Source organism: Meleagris gallopavo, chromosome 4, assembly GCF_905368555.1.
Source record: "Meleagris gallopavo chromosome 4, MGAL_WU_HG_1.1, whole genome shotgun sequence".
NCBI classification, from domain to species: domain Eukaryota; kingdom Metazoa; phylum Chordata; class Aves; order Galliformes; family Phasianidae; genus Meleagris; species Meleagris gallopavo.
In genome coordinates, this window is record NC_139407.1 from 68,868,861 (window position 1) to 68,888,282 (window position 19,422).

The 19,422-nt window shown below is 42.7% G+C and overlaps 1 protein-coding gene across 2 annotated transcripts in view; it reads left to right on the plus strand.

Moving 5' to 3' along the window:
* Positions 1-19,422, plus strand: part of ATRN (attractin) — a 151,755-nt gene that overhangs the window by 117,610 nt on the left and 14,723 nt on the right. For both annotated transcript variants that reach the window (XM_085223755.1, XM_085223754.1), the window contains exons 26-27: positions 1,714-1,792; positions 14,446-14,553. In XM_085223755.1, coding sequence (XP_085079881.1) covers positions 1,714-1,792; positions 14,446-14,553 — 187 coding nt within the window. The remainder of the gene's footprint in view (positions 1-1,713; positions 1,793-14,445; positions 14,554-19,422) is intronic.

Genomic DNA, 19,422 nt, shown 5'->3' on the forward strand with positions numbered 1-19,422 from the left:
GTCTCAGGGATCAGCTCCTGCTGTCCATCTTTTTTTTTAACAATTAATAATAACGTTGCCATGTCTTGGCACTACACTCTGCTAAAGAATTTGCCACTGAAAAGAGGACCTCCAGTTCCCCAGAGGGCCAAGAGTGGAGGGATGCAATGCCATTGGTCATCATAAACTGTGGTTTGAAGTCAGTGGCACAACCATGGGTCGTCTGCAAGTAGAGAAAGTCATTGGGGTTGTAGGCATCTGTATGGAAAAGAATCATAGAATCACAGAATGGGCTGGGTTGAAAAGGACCACAATGATCATCACAATGATACTTTAAAACATGAAACAGCTGCTTTCTTTTTATCTGTTCCTGCCTTCTTATTTTTGGCATCGACCGATGACATTATTCTCCTTTTCAAAGTTGTTCCCTTTCACATTAAGTAGTATTTTCCTTAGCAGCTTCTTAGAATCATAGAATGGCCTGGGTTGAAAAGGAGCACAATGCTCATCCAGTTCCAACCCCCTGCTATGTGCAGGGTCACCAACCAGCAGCCCAGGCTGCCCAGAGCCACATCCAGCCTGGTCTTGAATGTCTTCATCCACAGCCTCCTTGGGCAAGAGAGCACAGTGGAAACCATAGAAGGGTGAATGTATGTTTGGAAGCAGTGGAAACATTATATAAAAGAATATTAAATATATGGAAATATATTAAATATATTTAAAAATATATTAAATGAAATGTTTATTGGTGAAGGCAGGGAGTAGTGAGTGGTCCCTCTGTTATGGGCTCTGTGGGAGCCCCAGAATGGCAAGAACCAAACTATGTCAGTGCCCATCCCATAGAAATCCCTCTCCAGAGCACAGCAGCTGCCATAAATGATGCACTTCAGGAAGAAGTTGTCTGTTCTGGTTAATATTGCTGTAAGCACTCTGTTTAAACGCACTCTAGGCTCAGGAAGAACTTTCTTTTACCCATCACTGCGGTACTTGAGAAGAGAGGCTTTCATTGGGGTAGTTACACAAAAGGATAAATTTTAATCTTAGAAAGCCTGCGTGCCTTGAAGTTGCTTGTTAAGTATTCAGCCTGATAACATCATCACTGTCAATAAAGTCGGCTTTTATTATTATTATTATAACTGCTTTTTTTGTTAAATCTTCTTTTTTCCATTTTCCCTAGAAGTTGATAAACCCATTCATCCGTTTTTTTCCTCTTTAGACTTAAAGAATACAGATTTGGGGAAACCAAGCAATGCCTATAGTTCTGCAGCAACCAGTTAAAAAGAATCCAACGACTCTACACTTTATCTCACTTTTTGTAATTTGGAAATGAAGAAAAAAATCAATTTTCTCTGCTGCTTTCAAGGCTTTTCTCTTGGGGGTTATCATCTCCATTTACATATTGCCAAAGATGGTCGATAACTGGTTTTTCCAATATGATTAAATCTCTATGCCTTATTGTTCTGATTTCCTATGAAAGCTGGCGGATATCTCAGGATTCTGTGTCGTGTAAGGAGGTCAAATAGGTAACATTGGAACAGCAGTTTCGTTCCTCATCGGGTGTAGCGACCACTGAACTGTGCAAACCGTTTTGCACTGCCACATTATCTTTCATCAAAGTACCTCTAAGTACCATATGAACATTTAATCTGGTTTTTTGATTTGCTAGAGTCTTTTGGCCGCTGTTATGTCACGAGCAAGGACAGTAAGATATTTGTTTTCTTCTCTCCTTTACAGTTGTTTCCTGTCTCTGCTCCTGGTGGCAGCTGTGGTCTGGAAGATTAAGCAGAGTTGCTGGGCATCGCGAAGAAGAGAGGTTGAAATGACAAAATTGAATGCTATTTCTTAAATGTCTTCTTTATAGTCCTCCTGCCTTGTATTTGTTCGCATATGCACAGTATTAACCTTCAGTTAAGGATAAGCTCCACTAATCTATAAATGCTTCTGTTTAGGCATTTATAATAGTGTATTTTCCATTACAATTTCAGTGACAAATGATTCTATTTTACTATCCTGATACTGCAATTCTTGCCAAGCACAAAAAATAGGGGTGAATGTCCTGTATTGCCAGAACTTGGGTTTTAGACAGGGTAAATATAAAACCAGCAGCAAATTAGGAGACTATAGATGTGCTTTGAGAGAGGAGCTATCTCTGTTGCAACACTGGGCACGTGAGTTCACACGTTAACGTGTTGAAAATAGACAGTTCCCTTTTTCAAGTGATTAGCTTGTACTCGTGTTTAGGGGAATTCTGTCTCATACCTTTAATTGCACAAACATATTACCATTAAAGAAGGGTGGAAGGAACCACACAAGATGTTGGAAAGCTATTAATGAGCTTCATAGAAAGCAGTTTTTAGTACTAGAGCTTTCTTCCTTTCGTCAAGCTGGGGTCCATACCAGCTTCCCAACTTTCTTGTGTTTGCAGTATATGAAAATGCATGCTATTAATCACTTAAAACAGTGTTTTTCCTTGCTTGTGCCTGATGTGTGTGGTGATTCCTCACCCCCTTCTGCTTCTGAGCTGGAGCTGTCATTACACATTGCATCCTGAGACACAAAATGACCAGTGGAGTAACCCATGTAGGAAGGGACCAGGGATCATCAAGTCCAACTGCAGTGATTTGACAGCCAGCGTGTGGTCACCCCGTAACATAAGGAATATATCCTTCTCTCTCATTTTTTGAGCACAAGTGTAGAAACGTGTAGTGGGGCGAGTTGTATTTGTGGAGAAGCAAGTCCTGTGTGCTGCCATGCAGATGGCCACATCGTGTTCTTGGGGTTCTCATGCTGTGGTAGGCACTGAAACCACTGAAAGCAAAGCCTGGTGCCGTGTGTGAATACAGGAAAGGTTAGGCTGGGCTGAGCATAGGGCTATTTTTTGGAGTTTTGCCTTGTGCTGTTTTCTTGTATGCAAACGAGAGAGCAGTTATACTTTATCCAAGTGAATCCATGTGAAATTTCTAAATGTAGGTGTCTGTACATCGTCAGATATTTTTCCCAAGAGCTATCTTGTGCATCTCATCTGCTTATGGATTTTGAGGTGAAATCTACCCACTGGTATAGCTTTTCCTCCCAGCTGCAATCTGGGATGAGGGCAGTTGCAGGCACAGAAGTTAAGTTCTGTACAAGAGACTATTTCTTGCATACCTTAAAAACCTGTATCAGGTTGTGCTTTCCAGTGCAGGAGTGGGAGTATTATAAAATTAATCCATCTGTGGATCTCCTTTTGTGTAATAAAGCAGGGTGATGTCTGATAACTTTTCTTCCTCTTTCTGCTTCAGTTGTTTTTGCTCTTACTAGTGAACTCAAATGCATAATGTAATCAGTGGTTTTCAACCAGATAACCCTTAATCTTTGAAATAATTTAAGTCTTTGAGGCTTTTCATATTTCTGAAGGTAGATAAATTTTGACTACCATGGCTGTTTTTTTTTTTTCTTTATCTCTCTTGGCAAGAAAGGAAAATGGAGTAAACATAACGTTCCCTGCTGGCTCCTGGGGTTAAATGTTATCAAGGAATGTATAAGAAAAATAGACTGAGAAATAAATACTGTGCTTTCGAGCTCAGTTAAAATACTGTAGCAGTGGCCCAAGTGAAAGATTTCTCCTTAAATTGAGTCTAATTTGTCTTTTAAGAAAGAAAAAATCTGAAGTGTTAGCAAGGCATGTTTGAGTCTATTTAAACTCAGTTTACACGTGCAGCTGTTTCATAGAACCACAGAATCACCAAGGTTGGAAGAGACCTCCAACATCATCCAGTCCAACTGTCCACCTACCATCAATATTTCCCATTAAGCCATGTCTCTCAGTGCAACATTTAAATGTTTCTTGAACACAAGGGCACATTCAAGGCAGTTCATCAGTTCATTCTTTTCTTGCCAGGTTTCAGTCTGTCTCCATTCTTTGCCGTGCTCTGCTATTGCGTCCCTCTGTTGTTGTAAAACATGAGGAAATGGCTTTAAATCCTTGCCGTGCATTGATTAAAGATATTAATAAAGGCTGTCCCTAGAAATGAGAGTCTGCTAAAAAAATAGTTTGGTTTTTTTGTAGAAACTATGATGATTTTATAGCTGATGGTGTTCATTTCATGCAGAACTTCAATAAATCCTATCAGGGCTCCCTTTAAACAGTGGTAGTTAAAATGATTAACAGCAGTTTGCTACACTGAACGTTTTAAGTGTCCAAAAGTTTATACCTCTGTTGTAACGATGGTTTTGAAGGATGTGATTTCGAGGTTCACTATTTCTCCTTTCTTTGGGAGTGGTTGCTCTCTTTGTTTTTCTCCATTTACCCTTAGAGGAACTTTGTGTCACAAAGTTTGTAGACCGGCTTGGGGAAAACAAATGTTGTTTAATTGCCTTTTTTCCTCCATGTATAAAGTGATGATGTATTTGGAGACCACCTCTTCCACCTCCTGCTGTTACAGTTCAGAGGCTGGGTGAGGGGAAAGGTGATTAAGCAGTGGTGGCAAGACATCCAAGTTGGACAATATGTTATAACCTTGCACTTAATGCACAGAATCATAGAATCACTTAGGTTGAAAAAGTCCATCAAGATCATCAAGCCTTCTGAATCCCATCACTATACAGTGTCACTAAGTGCCATGTCTGCATGGCTCTTGGATGCCTCCAGGTATGAGGACTCCCCTGTTTCTCTTGGCAGCCTTTTCTTATGCTTGATCAGCCTCCCTCTGAAGAAATTCTTCCTAACATCCAATCTAAACCATCTCTTGCAAAACTTGAGGCTGTTTTCTTACGTCTTATCAACTGAGATTAGAGACCATCACCCGCCTTACTGCAGCCTCCTTCCAGGGAGTTGTAGAGAAGGATGAGGCCTCCCCTCAGCCTCTCATTCTTCAGACTGAACAGCCCCTCAGTGACTCCTCTTGTTTTGTTTTCTAATCTCTCCGTGAGCTTTGCTTCTCTTCTCTGGATGCACTCAAGTGACTCAGTATCCTTCCTGTAGCTGAGGAGTCCAAAATTAAACACTTGAGGTGTAGTCTCACCAGGGCCATGTACAAGGGGACAGTCACCTTCCTTCTCCTGCTCGCCACATTATTTCTGATGCAGTCCAGGACTCCATTGGCCTTCTTGGTCACCTGGGCACACTGCTGACTCATCAGTCAAGCAGCACTGTCAAGTCTTTTTCTGTTGGGCATCTTTCTCTTCTTCTCTCGCCTATACCACTCCATCAGGTTGTGACCCAAGTGTGGGACTCAATACTGAGTCTTGTTGAATGCCAGTGAGTGGGTTCAGTCCATAAGTCTATCCTAGCCAGATCCTTCCCACTGTCAAGCAGGTCTATACTCCCACCTAACTTTGTATAATCCAAGATCTTAGGGTGTAGTTGATCCCATCAGCCACATCATGGATAAAAATGTGAAACAAAACTGGCCCAGGGCTGAACACTGCTGGTGACCAAGCATCAACTGGAATGAACCCCATTCTCTGGGAGCCATTGAGTTGGTTCTTTGCCCAGTGAACCATACATCTGTCAAAGCCACAAGCAGCCAGGAAAGTACTGTGAGAAATGGTGTCATATGCTTTGCTACCATCCAGATGGACGACATATCCATAGCCTTTCCCTCTCTTGCTAAATTGATCATCTTCTCATAGAAGGAGATCAGGACCTGCCCTTCATAAACCCATACTGGCTTTGTCTGGTCACTTGATTGTCCTCCATGTGCTATGTGATACGCTGCAGCCCTGGTAGAAAAAAAATTCTCTGATTTTTAGAGGTGTAGAGGTGTTCAAGTTACAGTTGCTTCTTCCCCATGGGTTGTGCTGCAGTAATTCTGTGCTTGTTGTTGTCTAATCGTAACCCAAAAGGGAAGTGAAATATGATGCAATCTGCAGATAATTCCCAGCTATCAATCACTCTTTCCAATATAAGCATCACTAGTGCTCCACTTCTTATCCCAGTGCTGGGTGAAAAATAGATAGCTGAAGCTTAATCCAAAATATGTTTAGGACAAAAAAAGAGTAAGTAGAATGATGTGGTAGCCAAAATTATTCAGGCAGTATTACTCTTCGGTCAGGTTTTTGGTCAGCTGCTTGCACATATCAGTGCTGATGTTCCTCAGCCTAATAGTGAAAAGGTCTTTGGGTGATCAGATTCAGCATAGCAAATGTGTAGCTGTAGGAAAATGAATTTGAAGCGCTGAGTGAAAGTTCAGGCCTTGCAGAGTATAAAACTTGACCTGAAGTAAAAATGGGAGCAATCTGTGTCATATCAGGCAGGGAGGAGATGGGATAGTAAATTGTATGTTTATCCCCTGTCCGGCGAGCACCAAGTTTAAATATTTTCAGACACCTTAAGAGGAGAATGGAAATAAAAAGGCAGCTTTTATAGGAGGCTTAAAATGAAGCGAATGGCATTAGGAAATAGGGATAGGAAGCTTTTCTGTCTCATCTCTGGAAAAATGACATGTTGAATGTATCAAGGTGGTCATAGAGAATAATGTGCAAAATATGAGAGTGGCATTAGAAATTTAACATGCCCATCTGCTCTCTTGATTTTTCCATCTATTGTTTTATCTCAGCAGCCAAATCCTATTCTCTTCACCCTCAGGCTGCTTCCTGCTCCTCCACTTTGGGCAAGAAATAACTCCTGTTAATGTGCCCAGCAAATGGAGCGTGGATAGCAGTTTGGCAACTGGCTGCATGAGGGTCAGCTGGATGGCTCTCAGTGCCCCACTGTGTTGGGATAACTCCATTTAGGTGTCCAGAGCTCAGTTCCACCCTTAATGTACATAACATTGTCTATGCTTTGCCTTCTTTGTTGTCAGGACTATCCAATACTGAACGTTTTCACTCTGTGCAGTACCCAACTTATTCAGGATGGGTTGTGTGTATTGATTTACTGCAGGGATTATCCTTCTCCTTCATGACCTCATTGCTGAAATCTTTTTCCATCCCATGTGTATTCAAAGTGCAGCAGTGCTTCTGTTGTTACTAGCATCCTCTGTATAACAGCCATGAACACTGAATACCATTTCAGCAGGCTCTTTTCTGTATTCACTTTTGTAGCAAAGACTTTCCAGAGGATGTGTGCCGGGTGTTATTTATTGCCCTGCCTCTGCTTCCATCTCCTTCCAGCTCTCACCTGTTAGCATTACATTCATCTCTTATATATTGCCTCTTAGCATGTGATTTAGGGTATCTTTTCTCGAAGAGAAAGATTCAGAACTGGAGTATTCTCACACAGTAACTGGAAATTGGAATCTTCATTGCTGCCTGGAGTTTCTGTTGGTGTTTGGAGAAGGTTTCATATCAACCTTGTGCTAGAACATTGAAAGGTCAGACTACAGCTACACCCAGAATGGGCAGTGGGCCATCACAGCACCTTTGGAGGGCACATAAGAAATAGGATGTGCTGGTGCTGGATGTGCTGCTGCATTCATCATGTTTCCAGCCATCATTTGGCTTGTAGACCATCGTGTTTGATAGCAGTGACAATGCTGGTTGGCATCTGTCAGCTCGGGATAACGTACGAGCTTGTTGGCTGTAGATGAAACACAAATTGGAGGGATGAGGGACTGTGGCAAGCAGATAACTTCTGCAGAGGTCAAGATGATGTGGTCAGCATGCTCGGTTGTCTTATTACAGTGTCAAATGTAAGTCTGTATGCAATATCTCTTTTTCAGCAGTTGCAGGAGATTTACTTCCAAGATGATCCATATCCTGGAAAATGGGCTGAAATGATGGTGGTCGTGGTGATTTAGCAGCTGTGTGTAAATTCCCAAGTCCTGCATTTATAAGTAAAGTAATAAACTCAGAGCACAGGGTTAGCATTTTCAGCAGCTGCTTATTGGAGTGCTGCGTCCACTCTGGTTTCAGCAATACCCTGAGTGTTGCAGATGGTTCAGAAAAACACTACGAGATTCATTTGTTATCCAAAAGATAAGTGAGAGACAAAAGCACCACGAATCACTCATTCTATCCAAGAGAAAACATATTGAGATTTGATGATGTGAGTGAGCGTCTGTGAAAAAGAATCATAGAAGATTCATGATGGGATGAGTCTCTTCTAAATAATCAGCCAAAGGCACGATGCCCAGTTATCTGCAACTGGGGCTAAAGAAGTTGAAAGCTGCTTTGTTTTTCTGCTGCATTGAGGAGTGATGCTAGCAGTTCATTTTAAAAACAGGGAACTCGGAGTGCTTTTGGAAAGATGTTTTCTGGGTCAGTCCAAATCACGTGGCTGTGGAAATGACATGGTGAAATTCAGTGGCTCGTACTACACGGGAGGTCAGATCAAATAATCGTAACTCTTTGTGCTACCCCTGAATTTAAAATCTGTGAATGGGAACCAAGTCATAGCGCCTCCAGGCTTTTTCCAAAATACAAACGCTGAGTGCTCTCTGCAGTGATCTATGTGTCTTTGTCAGCAGCTGAAGGAAATTACAGCAGAGATAAGCGATGCCCTGAAGAGGAAAAACAGCCCAACGTATTAATGTTGACAAGAGACTCCAGCTTAGGGGGAAATTGATGGTCCGTTTTTTGTTTGAACATGCTACTGCCACTTCTGTGCCTAATTGAGCTCATCTCTGGTTGAACTTGCAGATGGCTGGTTACAGTTGACCATTTGTGGCTTTAACATGGCCACATTGGGTGCCACCATGATGTGTAGATGACAGCACCCAGCTGAGCACTTCTCACATCATATCCCTGCCAGAAAATTAAGACAAGCTGCAATTGCTTGTAATATGTCATTAAAAAAAAAAAAAAAAAAGAAAAAAGAGCCATCGGACAGGATTTGGGGTGATGGTGTGATAGCTGAGCTCAACCTCATCTAAAAAGAAACAAACAACTGTATGTTTGTTGAAGCCGTTGTCGTTTCAGGCTCCTGGGTCTTTCTCTGATGATAGGAATCAGTGGCACAGGTATCTAATTTAGCTATTTGGGAAACTTAGGGAGGGAAGCAGTGCTGTGTAATTATGCTGGAAGAGCTCTAGTCAATCAAAGGTGTGCTCTGCTATTGTGCAATTATCTGGGATTGGTGTATGTTCTAGTTTGTATACACTATATATACTTTTGCTCTTTTCAAAATGAATGATATCTTATTCATATTAAAGGTCAGTTTGTCTGTGCCCACCTACTGGGCATGATTATGATAAATAACTTACTTATCTTAATCAGCCTTGGATTAAATATATTCTGTCATTTCAGCATGAGGCAACTTCCCAGCAGCTTTGCTTTCTGGTTTGTTAGAGTTTTGAAGTGTGGAAATGCCTGTTGAGAAGCATTTGAACATTAATTCTCTCCTCTTCTCTCTTTCAACATAGCCTGCAAAGTCAGTTACAAAACTAATTAGCTAACATTAATATGTGCACTGCTCTAGGGGCGTAAAAACTTAATTTTCAGTGATGATGGAAGCGTCAAAAGAAAATTGTTTGTTTGTTGACTTACATGGTAGTTGATGTAATTGTAGCTAAATGCTTTAAATCACTTATTTCTGAAACAATTTCGTTCATCTTCATGGAATATTTGTTTCTTATGTCTTTGTGTCTTTGCTGATGGCCCTTCCTATTTTATGGGTAACTCCATTGATTTTCTCCCATTTCCCCCAGAGTTACCAAGTAACTGTAACAAAAAGCAAAGGTTCCTACTGGTGTAGATGAGTGGGCAGTGAGGTGGGCTGAGAACTGGCTGGTAGGCAGAGCTCAGAGAGTGATCAGAGACTCAGAGTAAGGCCTATAGATAGCAGTGTTCCCCAGTTGGTGCTGGGTCCAGTCTTGTTCAACTTCTTCATCAGTGACATGAGTGAAAGGATAGAGTGCGCCCTCAACAAATTTGCTGATGATAAAAGGCTGGGAGTAGTGGCTGACACCTCAGAAGGCCATGCTGCCATTCAGCAAGAGCTGGGAAAGCTGAGAGTTGGGTGGAGAAGAACCTTATGAAGTTCAGCAAGGGCAAATGTTCTACACCTGGGAAGGAATGGCCGAGTGCATCAGTACAGGATGAAGGCTGAGCTACTGGAAAGGAGATGTGTGGAGATAGAGCTGGTTGACCCAATGGTTGGCCAACAGTTGACCAAAGCTTGACCACAGGATGATCATGAGCCAATCCAAGAAGGCTAGTGGGACCCTGGAGTGCATTACAAAGAGATCTTATTGGTTCTTATCAAAATCTACAGGGCAGGGGTCAAGTAGATATGGCCAGGCTCTTTCTGGTGGCACATAACAACAGGACAAGGGGCAGTGGACATAAATTGAAACACAGAATATATGAACATGAGGAAGAAGAACTTCTTGACTTTTAAGGGTCTCAGAGCCCTGGAACAAGCTGCCCTGAGAGATGGTGGAGTCTCCTCCCCTGGAGATAATGAGAACCCACCTGGATGCTTTCCCATACAACTTGCAATAGGGCCCCTGCTTTAGCAGGGTTGGGCTCCAGAGATCCCTTCCAACACCTACAATTCTGTGATATACTGAAAGTAAGTGTTTCTTCAAGATAGGCCTGAGCATCTGTCAATGTTGACTGCTTAGAAATTCAAGATGAGACTTGCGAGATGTTCCCTTCCAACACTGGCTGTTGGGAGGCCACAGGCTGTTGTTTCAGCAGATGTCATTACAGGAGAGCTCTGGGACTGGTTCTCAAGACAAGCTTTTCTAAGTTAGCCAAGCAGCAGTGCTTGGAAATAGGCAGTTCTTAAGACTCACTGTTGCTTGTGAGATCTCTGAGTTTCAGCTCTTCAAACCAGTTTGTCTTTGCAGTACGCATACGGTAGTGGTTCAAAATACATGAGTTATTTCAGGCAGTCCTGGCTTTTGAATCACAGAATCATTGAGGTTGGAAAAGACATCTAGGATCACCAAGCCCAGCCCCAAACCATCCCCACCATGCCCACTGACCATGTCCCTCAGTGCCACATCTCCATGGTTCTTGACCACCTCAGGGTGACTCCACCACCTTCAAGGCAGCCTGTGTTACAGACACCTGTTTTGGTTAGCTTTTTAATGCTGTTATTTATAGGGAGCAAATCAAATGCAAACTGTGTGCTTTTCTTCTGGAAAAAAAAAAAGGCATCCTTTCATGCCTGAAAATATCAGAGCCTGATCCTGAGAGGCACCAGAGCCCCATGCTCATAAAAGGGGCTCCGCAGGGGGCAATTGCTGAGATTGATGGTAGCAGGACACTTATACAGAAACCAATGACTGGTTTATTACCGTAAATAAAATGTTCAGGCTCTTCTTGTCAGAAAACACAGCACAGTTTATATTAGTCAATTAACCTGGTAACCCGAATAGCTGTTTTTCTTTTGCATGAGAGTCTGTGCTGTTGCACAAAGGGAATGGTTCTCCTGCATCCTCGGGTGGTTTTTCTCCCATCAGTCACACGCTGTTCATTGTGGATTACCCATTACCCCATGGTTATTCATACGAAGAACCGTCGGGATGAAACACTGTGTTTCTGCACCACATTTAGTCCTATGCAATATGAGATGAGCAGCCTCGGTTTCTCTTTCTCCCTGATGTTCTCCTCCACTATAAGCACTTTATTAGGTAGTCCAAGCCTTTGGTTGTAGAATCATAGAATGGCTTGGGTTGGAAGGAACCTAAAGATCATCCAGTTCCAACCCCCATGCTGTGGGCAGGGTTCCCACCCCCCTGATCAGACACCGGGCTCCACAGGTCCCCATCCAACCTGGCCTGGAGCATCTCCAGGGATGGGACACCCACAGCTTCTTTGGGTGCACTAAAGCTTTCAAGTGTCGTTTCAGCCCTCCTCATTCTGCCACTGTTTGCTCTTGTGGTTCTTGCCAATAGTTTTTCTACTAAGAAAAAGAATAATCAGTGCAAATAAAAGTCGTGCAGGTTCTCCCTTTAAGTTTGCAGTTCCTTCAGTATTAGAGGTCCATGATGTGTTGCATGACACTCTTTTGGATGTGTTTTTATTGTATGCTTGTCGGACGTTTTGTCTTTAAGATCCTCTTCAGATCAAAGCAATTTCAAACTTTCCCAGGTTATCCTGTTAATTGTGTGATCAAGAAACCAAATCTTTGAAGGAAGAGTGTTCAGGTTAATTATTTTAAACCTCAGAAAGTGAATCATTAGGAACAAGGGTAAGCAAGGTTTGGGGTATCTTGACATTAGCTGCTGATGATTCCTAATGACACGCTCCACATCTTGGCTAGGGAAATGCCACAATTTCTTCTCTACAACTTTATAAAACCTTTTAATTAACATTTTGTTACACCAAACAAACATGGAAGGATATACACCTGCATAGGTTAAACACACACAGTGCGTGCCTTGAGGGAAAGAGTGACATTCTGGCTTGAGAGCTATTATTTCTCACATTTATTCTTAATTTTCAGGGAATTGGTTTTGTAACAAGAAACTAGGAGAGAAAGCATGTTCTTCCTTCATCCTTTGCTGTTTTGGTGACAGTTTGGATCTTTGGTTTTGCCTGGTTTGGCCGCTGGCTTTGGGACGGCTGCGTGGATGCCATTCCCTGCCCAGTTTTAAGGTTGAGAGCAGAAACATTGCTGTCAGCACTGCTTTTCCCATGGCTCACTCGGAGGCTGCTCAGCTCAGGGTTTTGTTTCTTGAAGCTACTGTTGACTTCAATAGGAGCCGTGTTGCCAAATGGTTTTCCTAAGCTGAACTTCCTTCGAAAGAGCTAACAGCTCGCAGTTCATGAGTCTCCTGGACATCTTCATCAGGACAGCTTGTTCTTTGATTTTATAGCCATTAAACAAAGCACTTTATGATAGCTGAAGGGGACAATTGCAGGAACAACAACCCAGCAATCTGTTTCACACTTGCTTTAGTCTGCAATCTGCTGGTGTGCTTTTAATATTCGAAAGCTCTGCGACTTCTTCTACCCAAGTGTGAGGTCCGCACAAGTTTGCTTGCAAATACTTTGTACAGCTCCATTTGGGTGTATTTAGTGGTTTTTTTGCTTTGTGACAGTATCTACAATCTGCTCTGATGTGCTTTCTTATTATTTTTCGGGCTGTTTCTGTAGATCAGTGTCCCCTTCTGCCCTGGTGAATATGGATGTGTCAGCCCTGGTTTACTGGGACCTTGATGCATTTAGTGTCGTTCCCTTTAACTCTATAAATGATCCTTTAGGGTTTGAAATATCAAATCACCCCAACTTAAAGGGGGAATGAGAATAGTGGTGGTGCATACCATTTGGTAGTGCCTCCATTTAGCTTAAAAACAGAGTATAAGTAGTAGTCCTGCAGCTGTGTACGCAGCCTAATGCTGTGTTTGAGTGGGCTTAGATAATTTGCTGCACTTAAGGGCACAACTGCTGGTTTTTACAGGCTATGCACAGTGTTCCTCTCTTCCCTTATTAAGAAGGGGCACTGAGTCACATCCACACCTATTGCTTCTCAGAGTTAGGGTTATGGCTCTGCATCCAGTTATTGGCTGTGCTGCTTGCTGCAATCCAGGAGGAGCATGGCCACAGCTTGGCTGTATAGGAAGTGTCATTTTTTGTCTTAAAAAAGGGAGCTGCATCCTGGTGCTTAAGGCTGCTTAAGAGTACATGAAAAGATGTGTCAGGAAGGCTTGCAAAGATTTACTCAGGAAAATGTTTCCTATTTAATGAAACACATTGCAGCAAGGACGTGTTTGCCATTTGATACGTTTGCTATGTTTAGGAAGGAAAGAAACAATTAGGAAAAGATAATTACTCAATAGCTGCCTGACAACATTCTGCTAGTGCTGTTCTAAGTAATACCAGAGTATTTCTTGCAGCTGTTTTGCCTTCCCATAGATCCAGTGGAGTCCCCTTGTGTCCCAGAGAGGTGATGACAAACAGCAGAAGGAACACAGCTTAAAAATTGCCTCTGTGGCAACTGATTCTATTTGTTTAGCTTAGAGAAGAGAAGGCTCTGGGGAGACCTCACTGTGGCCTTCCTGTACTTGAAGGGAGTGTATAAACAGGAGGGGGAATGGCTGTTTGTGAGGTGAATAGTGATAGGACAAGGGGGAATGGTTTTAAACTGAGACAGGGGAGGTTTAGGTTGGATATGAGGAGGAAGTTTTTCACTCAGAGGGTGGTGAGGCAGTGGAACAGGTTGCCCAAGGAGGTTGTGGATGCCCCATCCCTGCAGGCATTCAAGGCCAGGCTGGATGTGGCTCTGGGCAGCCTGGGCTGCTGGTTGGTGACCTGCACGTAGCAGGGGGTTGGAACTGGATGAGCATTGTGGTCCTTTTCAACCCAGGCCATTCTGTGATTCTGTGATGATCCTATGAACTGAGGGCAACGTCTTTTTCTCCACAAACAAGTCAGGCTGTGGCAGTGCTGCACAACTTCACTTGCGCTGACTTGTTAAGCTGTAGTAAGCTGAATATTCACAATAAGCCCTCTGTACCCTTAAACCCTGTTAAAGCACCAGGAGGTTATTTTTTTCCACGTCCGTTGATATCCTTTCGCATTGGGCTGCTTGATTTCTCATCCTCGTGTTGGAACAATATAATAATAATATTTTTCTGTTTATTACATTAGCAACTACTCCGTGAGATGCAACAGATGGCAAGTCGCCCCTTCGCCTCCATCAACGTTGCCTTAGAAACAGATGAGGAGCCGCCAGATCTCATTGGGGGAAGCATAAAGGTGAGAGCTGGTGCTCGAGGATGGTCCTCGCCACAATTAATCACATGGCTGCTTCTTTTAAACTCCACTTAATGCCTTAATCCAACTTCTATTTGTTACATATCCCTGAGAAACTGTAAATCTCCATGGGCTGACAGATCTCGTTTCAGTTGATTTTTTTTGTACCTTCAGGTGCACATTTTCAACTTTCAGTCCAGTTCAGCTGAAAGCTGTGCTGTTTGAAGGCTGTGGGGTTTTGTGCTTGCCTTGTTGGTTTTTATGCCTTGTAATAGAGAAGAATGCAGTGTTACACAGCAGAACATTTGGCCAGAAATAGCTATAGGTGCTGCAAATAGAAAACGTTTTTCTCTGATCTCTCAAATCAAACAGGAATACCATCGTGTCTGTGTACTGTAAAAGAATCAACATATTTCTGGCTATAAATACACGTTCAAATACATCGTGTGATGCAGAACTGTGGAAAAGTGGTTGTGTTAAACCTGCCTGGCACGTTCTTTGTCACAGCACATTGTGGATTTAGGAAAAGCTTGTTTAAAGGGAAACAAGTTAGTTAAAAGGTTCTTTTTAATGCAGTACTTTCACTAGCAGACTTGTGCTCAAAAAGGAAAAGTTAAGAATTGAGAATCCTGGTTTAAATTCTTTTTTCCCCCTATCTAAGTTAGCAGTTTAATTTTATCAGTGTCTTCAGTTTTTTCAGTGTCTTCATTAGTACCAAAAAAATCTGACCCCAGAACTTCTGTTTGGTGAATACTCATAATTAAATCTTGGCCTTAGTATTGGGGAACATCACAATTAAGGCTGCCTATAGAGCCCTGACAGTTCTTTACATAGATGTGAATATAGTCTTTCATGGCAAGCTGCAGTACTTCTTCCTCCTGACTCTTGTCGTGCAGCGTGTTGTGAGTAGGAGAACAGAAGAGAAAGGTTTTCACTGTATTGTCATAGTTTCATTATTTTTCCTGGTTATTCACTGTATTTCATCCGTACCTTTTGTCCCAAGCTGTGAATGATTCCTGTCACTGCTCCAGAGCTGAATGCTTCATGAATTAATCATCAACACCTCTCTCTGAAGTCAGGGGTTATTGTCCTGGTTTGCAGATAGGAACCTTCATAGGCAGTGAAAATAAAGGAAAATTTGCAGAGACGCTCATTTAGAGGTAGTGGAGTGGCACAGGTAGCTTAGTTGGGACCATTCCTGGGAGTCACCAGGTGACCATCATCCCATGGACTTCCACATGACTCCAGATCACTCTGTTTTGCTTTGTTTGTATAACTTATGTGATTTTTATTATGAACCTGGCAGATAATAGGAATTATTAGCCACTAAAACCTTGCCAAGACACTGAAATACGTGCTTGTAAAATCTGGCTGTCACCCAACAAATTAGAGCCTTCTTTTCATTGCTTCATCAAAGAAGCCATGGGATGTGTATATGTGTTCCCATTGGGATGGAAGCATGTTTGTGTGACTGTTGCCTGGGTGCTGATGTTTTGGGGCCACAGTGTGTCTGTGCAGGGGCACTTCCCTTCCTTTCCCTTCCCTTCCCTTCCCTTCCCTTCCCTTCCCTTCCCTTCCCTTCCCTTCCCTTCCCTTCCCTTCCCTTCCTTCCTTCCCTTCCCTTCCCTTCCCTTCCCTTCCCTTCCCTCCTTCCCTTCCCTTCCATTCCCTTCCATTCCATTCCCTCTTTCCATTATTGACACTATTTTTCTGGAAATTCTAGAACCATAGAATGGTTTGGGTTGGAAGGAACCTTAAAGCTCATCCAGTTCCATCTCCCTGCTTTGGGCAGAGTTGCCACCCACTAGATCAGATTACCCATGACCCCATCCAAGCTAAGCATGCTAACTTAATGCACCTCTCCCATAGAATCAGATCAGAGCAAAGCTTGTCCTTAACTTTTTGATGTGATGCTAAGATGCTAAGCCTTGACTCTCAAATATTGCAACGTGTGTGTTGTTATTCTTGTTCAGCCAGCAGTGCTTGTTTCTCTTCATGCGGGCTTTGTGGCACACTTTCTCCTCTGTAGCTCTTTTTATTCTTCTCAGTTTCTTCTTTGATTAGAGGAATGTGAAACTCTCTTTTGAAGTGCTTCCATGGACAGCAGCACAGACAGGATTTTGTCTTTCTGGCACCAGCAGCTACATTTCCTTGCTTTCCCATGTCTGCTGTCATCCTCCATATCTCACTTGTCTGACCTCCTTCAGTTACTCAAGAAGAGATGGAGAAGCCATTTTCAAACATAATAACTAAGATTGTGGACAGATGGACATATGCCTATTTTCAGACCCAGAAATTGTTACCAACTGCTAATTACCCTCTGTGCTCATAAGTCCTTCAAGCAATTTGTGCAAACATTTCTTAGTCTACATCAGACAAACCAAAATAATCTAATTCGGGCAAATGGCACAAACTGTGTGCAGCAACATGAAGCCAAACTGGGAACGTGGACAAGGTCTGTGCCAGCAGGTGACTTCATCTGCTGAAAGCTACATGCATAATGAGGATGCTTTTGTACAAGGAGAGGAGCTAAATTTATTTATTTGTTTGTTTTCTGTTAGGTTGCAGAATTAACATGGGGGGTGGAGACATTGAAGGTCAGCTCCGTGCAGCTGATTGAGCTGTAGGTGTCCCTGTTCATTGCAGGAAGTTGGACTGGATGACCTTTAAAGGGTTCCTTCCAGCTCAATCCATTCAATGGAAGCATGTGTGGAAGTCTGGAGTGTTTCAGCAAGGTTGCAGCTGAGCAGAGAGGAGCAGAGCTGCAGGAGAGCTGTGGGTTGCGAGCCTGCTGGCGGCTGCATAGAATTGAATTGTTTTAGAAGTGAAAAAGCAGTCTTATTTTATCTGTTCTTCAGTTATTGGCCAAAGGAGGAGTGAGGGAAAGTGTTAAGCTGTTGGACCATAAAGTGTTTTCTGGTTGCTCTACCACTTGCTGTCAAACTTTGAGAGCTTTCTGTGTTATCAGACATGCACTGATGTTTTTCTTTCCCCATGCAAATCAAAGCCTTTGGTTAATAACGAGTTTATTTGAGGGTTACAGTGTAAAAGTAGAAAATCTTGTCTGCAAGAGATTAATTTTCTTTTCCATTGTACATAGCCAATTGGCAGCCAATGTCAAGTTAGTTCCATCCCAAGCAAATGTTTTCCAGCTGGACAGTATTAGAACCGTGTTTTCAATTAGCATTTTTCCTGGGGTACTTAGAAGTAATAGAAAATTTTTTACCTGCAGGGAAACTATTCATAACACAGGCTGCAGCTAGGCAACACGTAACTAACTGCTTTGGTTTATCTCCTGCACCAAAAAATACCCAATGGATCACAGATCTACCTTTAAATTTGCTTAGTTATTACAAAATCCATTGGCTTTTCTCTGCAGCTTTTCATGCACTCTGAGGTGCTGTGCATTGCAGTTTCTTCTACGAGCGTTTAACATCTGTGGATATGCAGTTCTCTGCAGTGATTTTCAGAAGGTTTGCTATAAGAATTGGGGAAGGTTTTAGTTTTTACAGTGATTTCCATGTATCGTGGAGGTGGTAATACAACAAAGCTAACACTTGTGGGAAAACACTGTAAAGTGCAGCAGGCAAATGCTTATCTGGAGCGAAACACCTACAGGCTCGTTGCATGGTTGCATTAGAGAAGTTTATCCTTAAGTTGGACAGTATTGTCACAGAAGCTTTCAGAGGCTTTGAAGAACACTCTCATAAAACAGCATTTGCAGAGCAGAGTTATTATGTGCTTTTCTTTTTTTTTCTTTTTTTTTTTTTATTCTTTTGCTGGGCTGTGTTTAGGGATGCAACATGTGAAGCCAGTGCTTACAGGTGATTATCTTTGCATCCGCCATCAGCAGAGCGTCCACATTTGTAGAATCTTAAATGGAGAGGAGTATTTGGTGAGCAGAATGCTGTTGAAGTTCATTCAGCATGTTCTGTACCTTTGGGCAGGCGTGCATTTAATTCTGCTGTGTTAGGTTTCCGAGGGCAAAATAGCTTCTCTGCAAATCCTTAATCAGGCATCAGCTCACTAAGCTGGCTGACTCCTTAAAAATAGCAGAAGTTTGATGGAAAATAGCATCTTACTCTCGTAATTAGTTTATTTTGTTACAGAAGAGACTGTTGTTGAGCGGTTTAAAGACTGCCAGAAGGTCCCATCTGTTCGAGAAGCACAGAGATGTAGTGGTGGGCTGAAGGAGGAGTGGGCAGGGGATGCCGCAGATTTGTATCCTCAGCTTCCTTGTATTTCACAGCTGAGCACTGCTCCTGTTGAATTCTTTTTACATTGCAATGAAGTTGCAACCACCTGGATTAAACCACAGCTAAAGACTTAAAGAGCAATGGGATTTAAAGCTGTTATCCTCTTCTGGTTGTCATCGTTAAGGTTGGAAAAAACCTCTAAGATCACCAGGCCCAATCCCAACCCATCCCCACCATGCCTGCTGACCACGTCCCTCAGTGCTGCATCTCCACGTTTCTGGAACACCTCCAGAAATGATGATTCCACCACTGGATCCTGTTCCAGTTCATTACCTCTCCTTCCAAGAAGAAATACTTCCTAGTGTCCAACTTGACCCTCCTCTGGCACATCTTGAGGCCATCACCTCTCATCCCATCGCTGTTACCTGAAGAAGGTGCCAACCCTCACTTTGCACCAACCTCCTTTCAGGGCGTTGTAAGGGGCAATGAGATCTCCCCTGAGCCTCCTCTTCTCCAGACTGAACCATGACCACTTGGGCACACTGCTGGCTCGTATTCACCCAGCTGCCAGCTAACACCCCCAGATCCTTTTCCTCTGCACAGCTTTGCAGCCACTCTGCCTCAAGCCTGAAGCATTGCATGGGGTTGTTGTGACAAAAGTGCAGGACCCAGCATT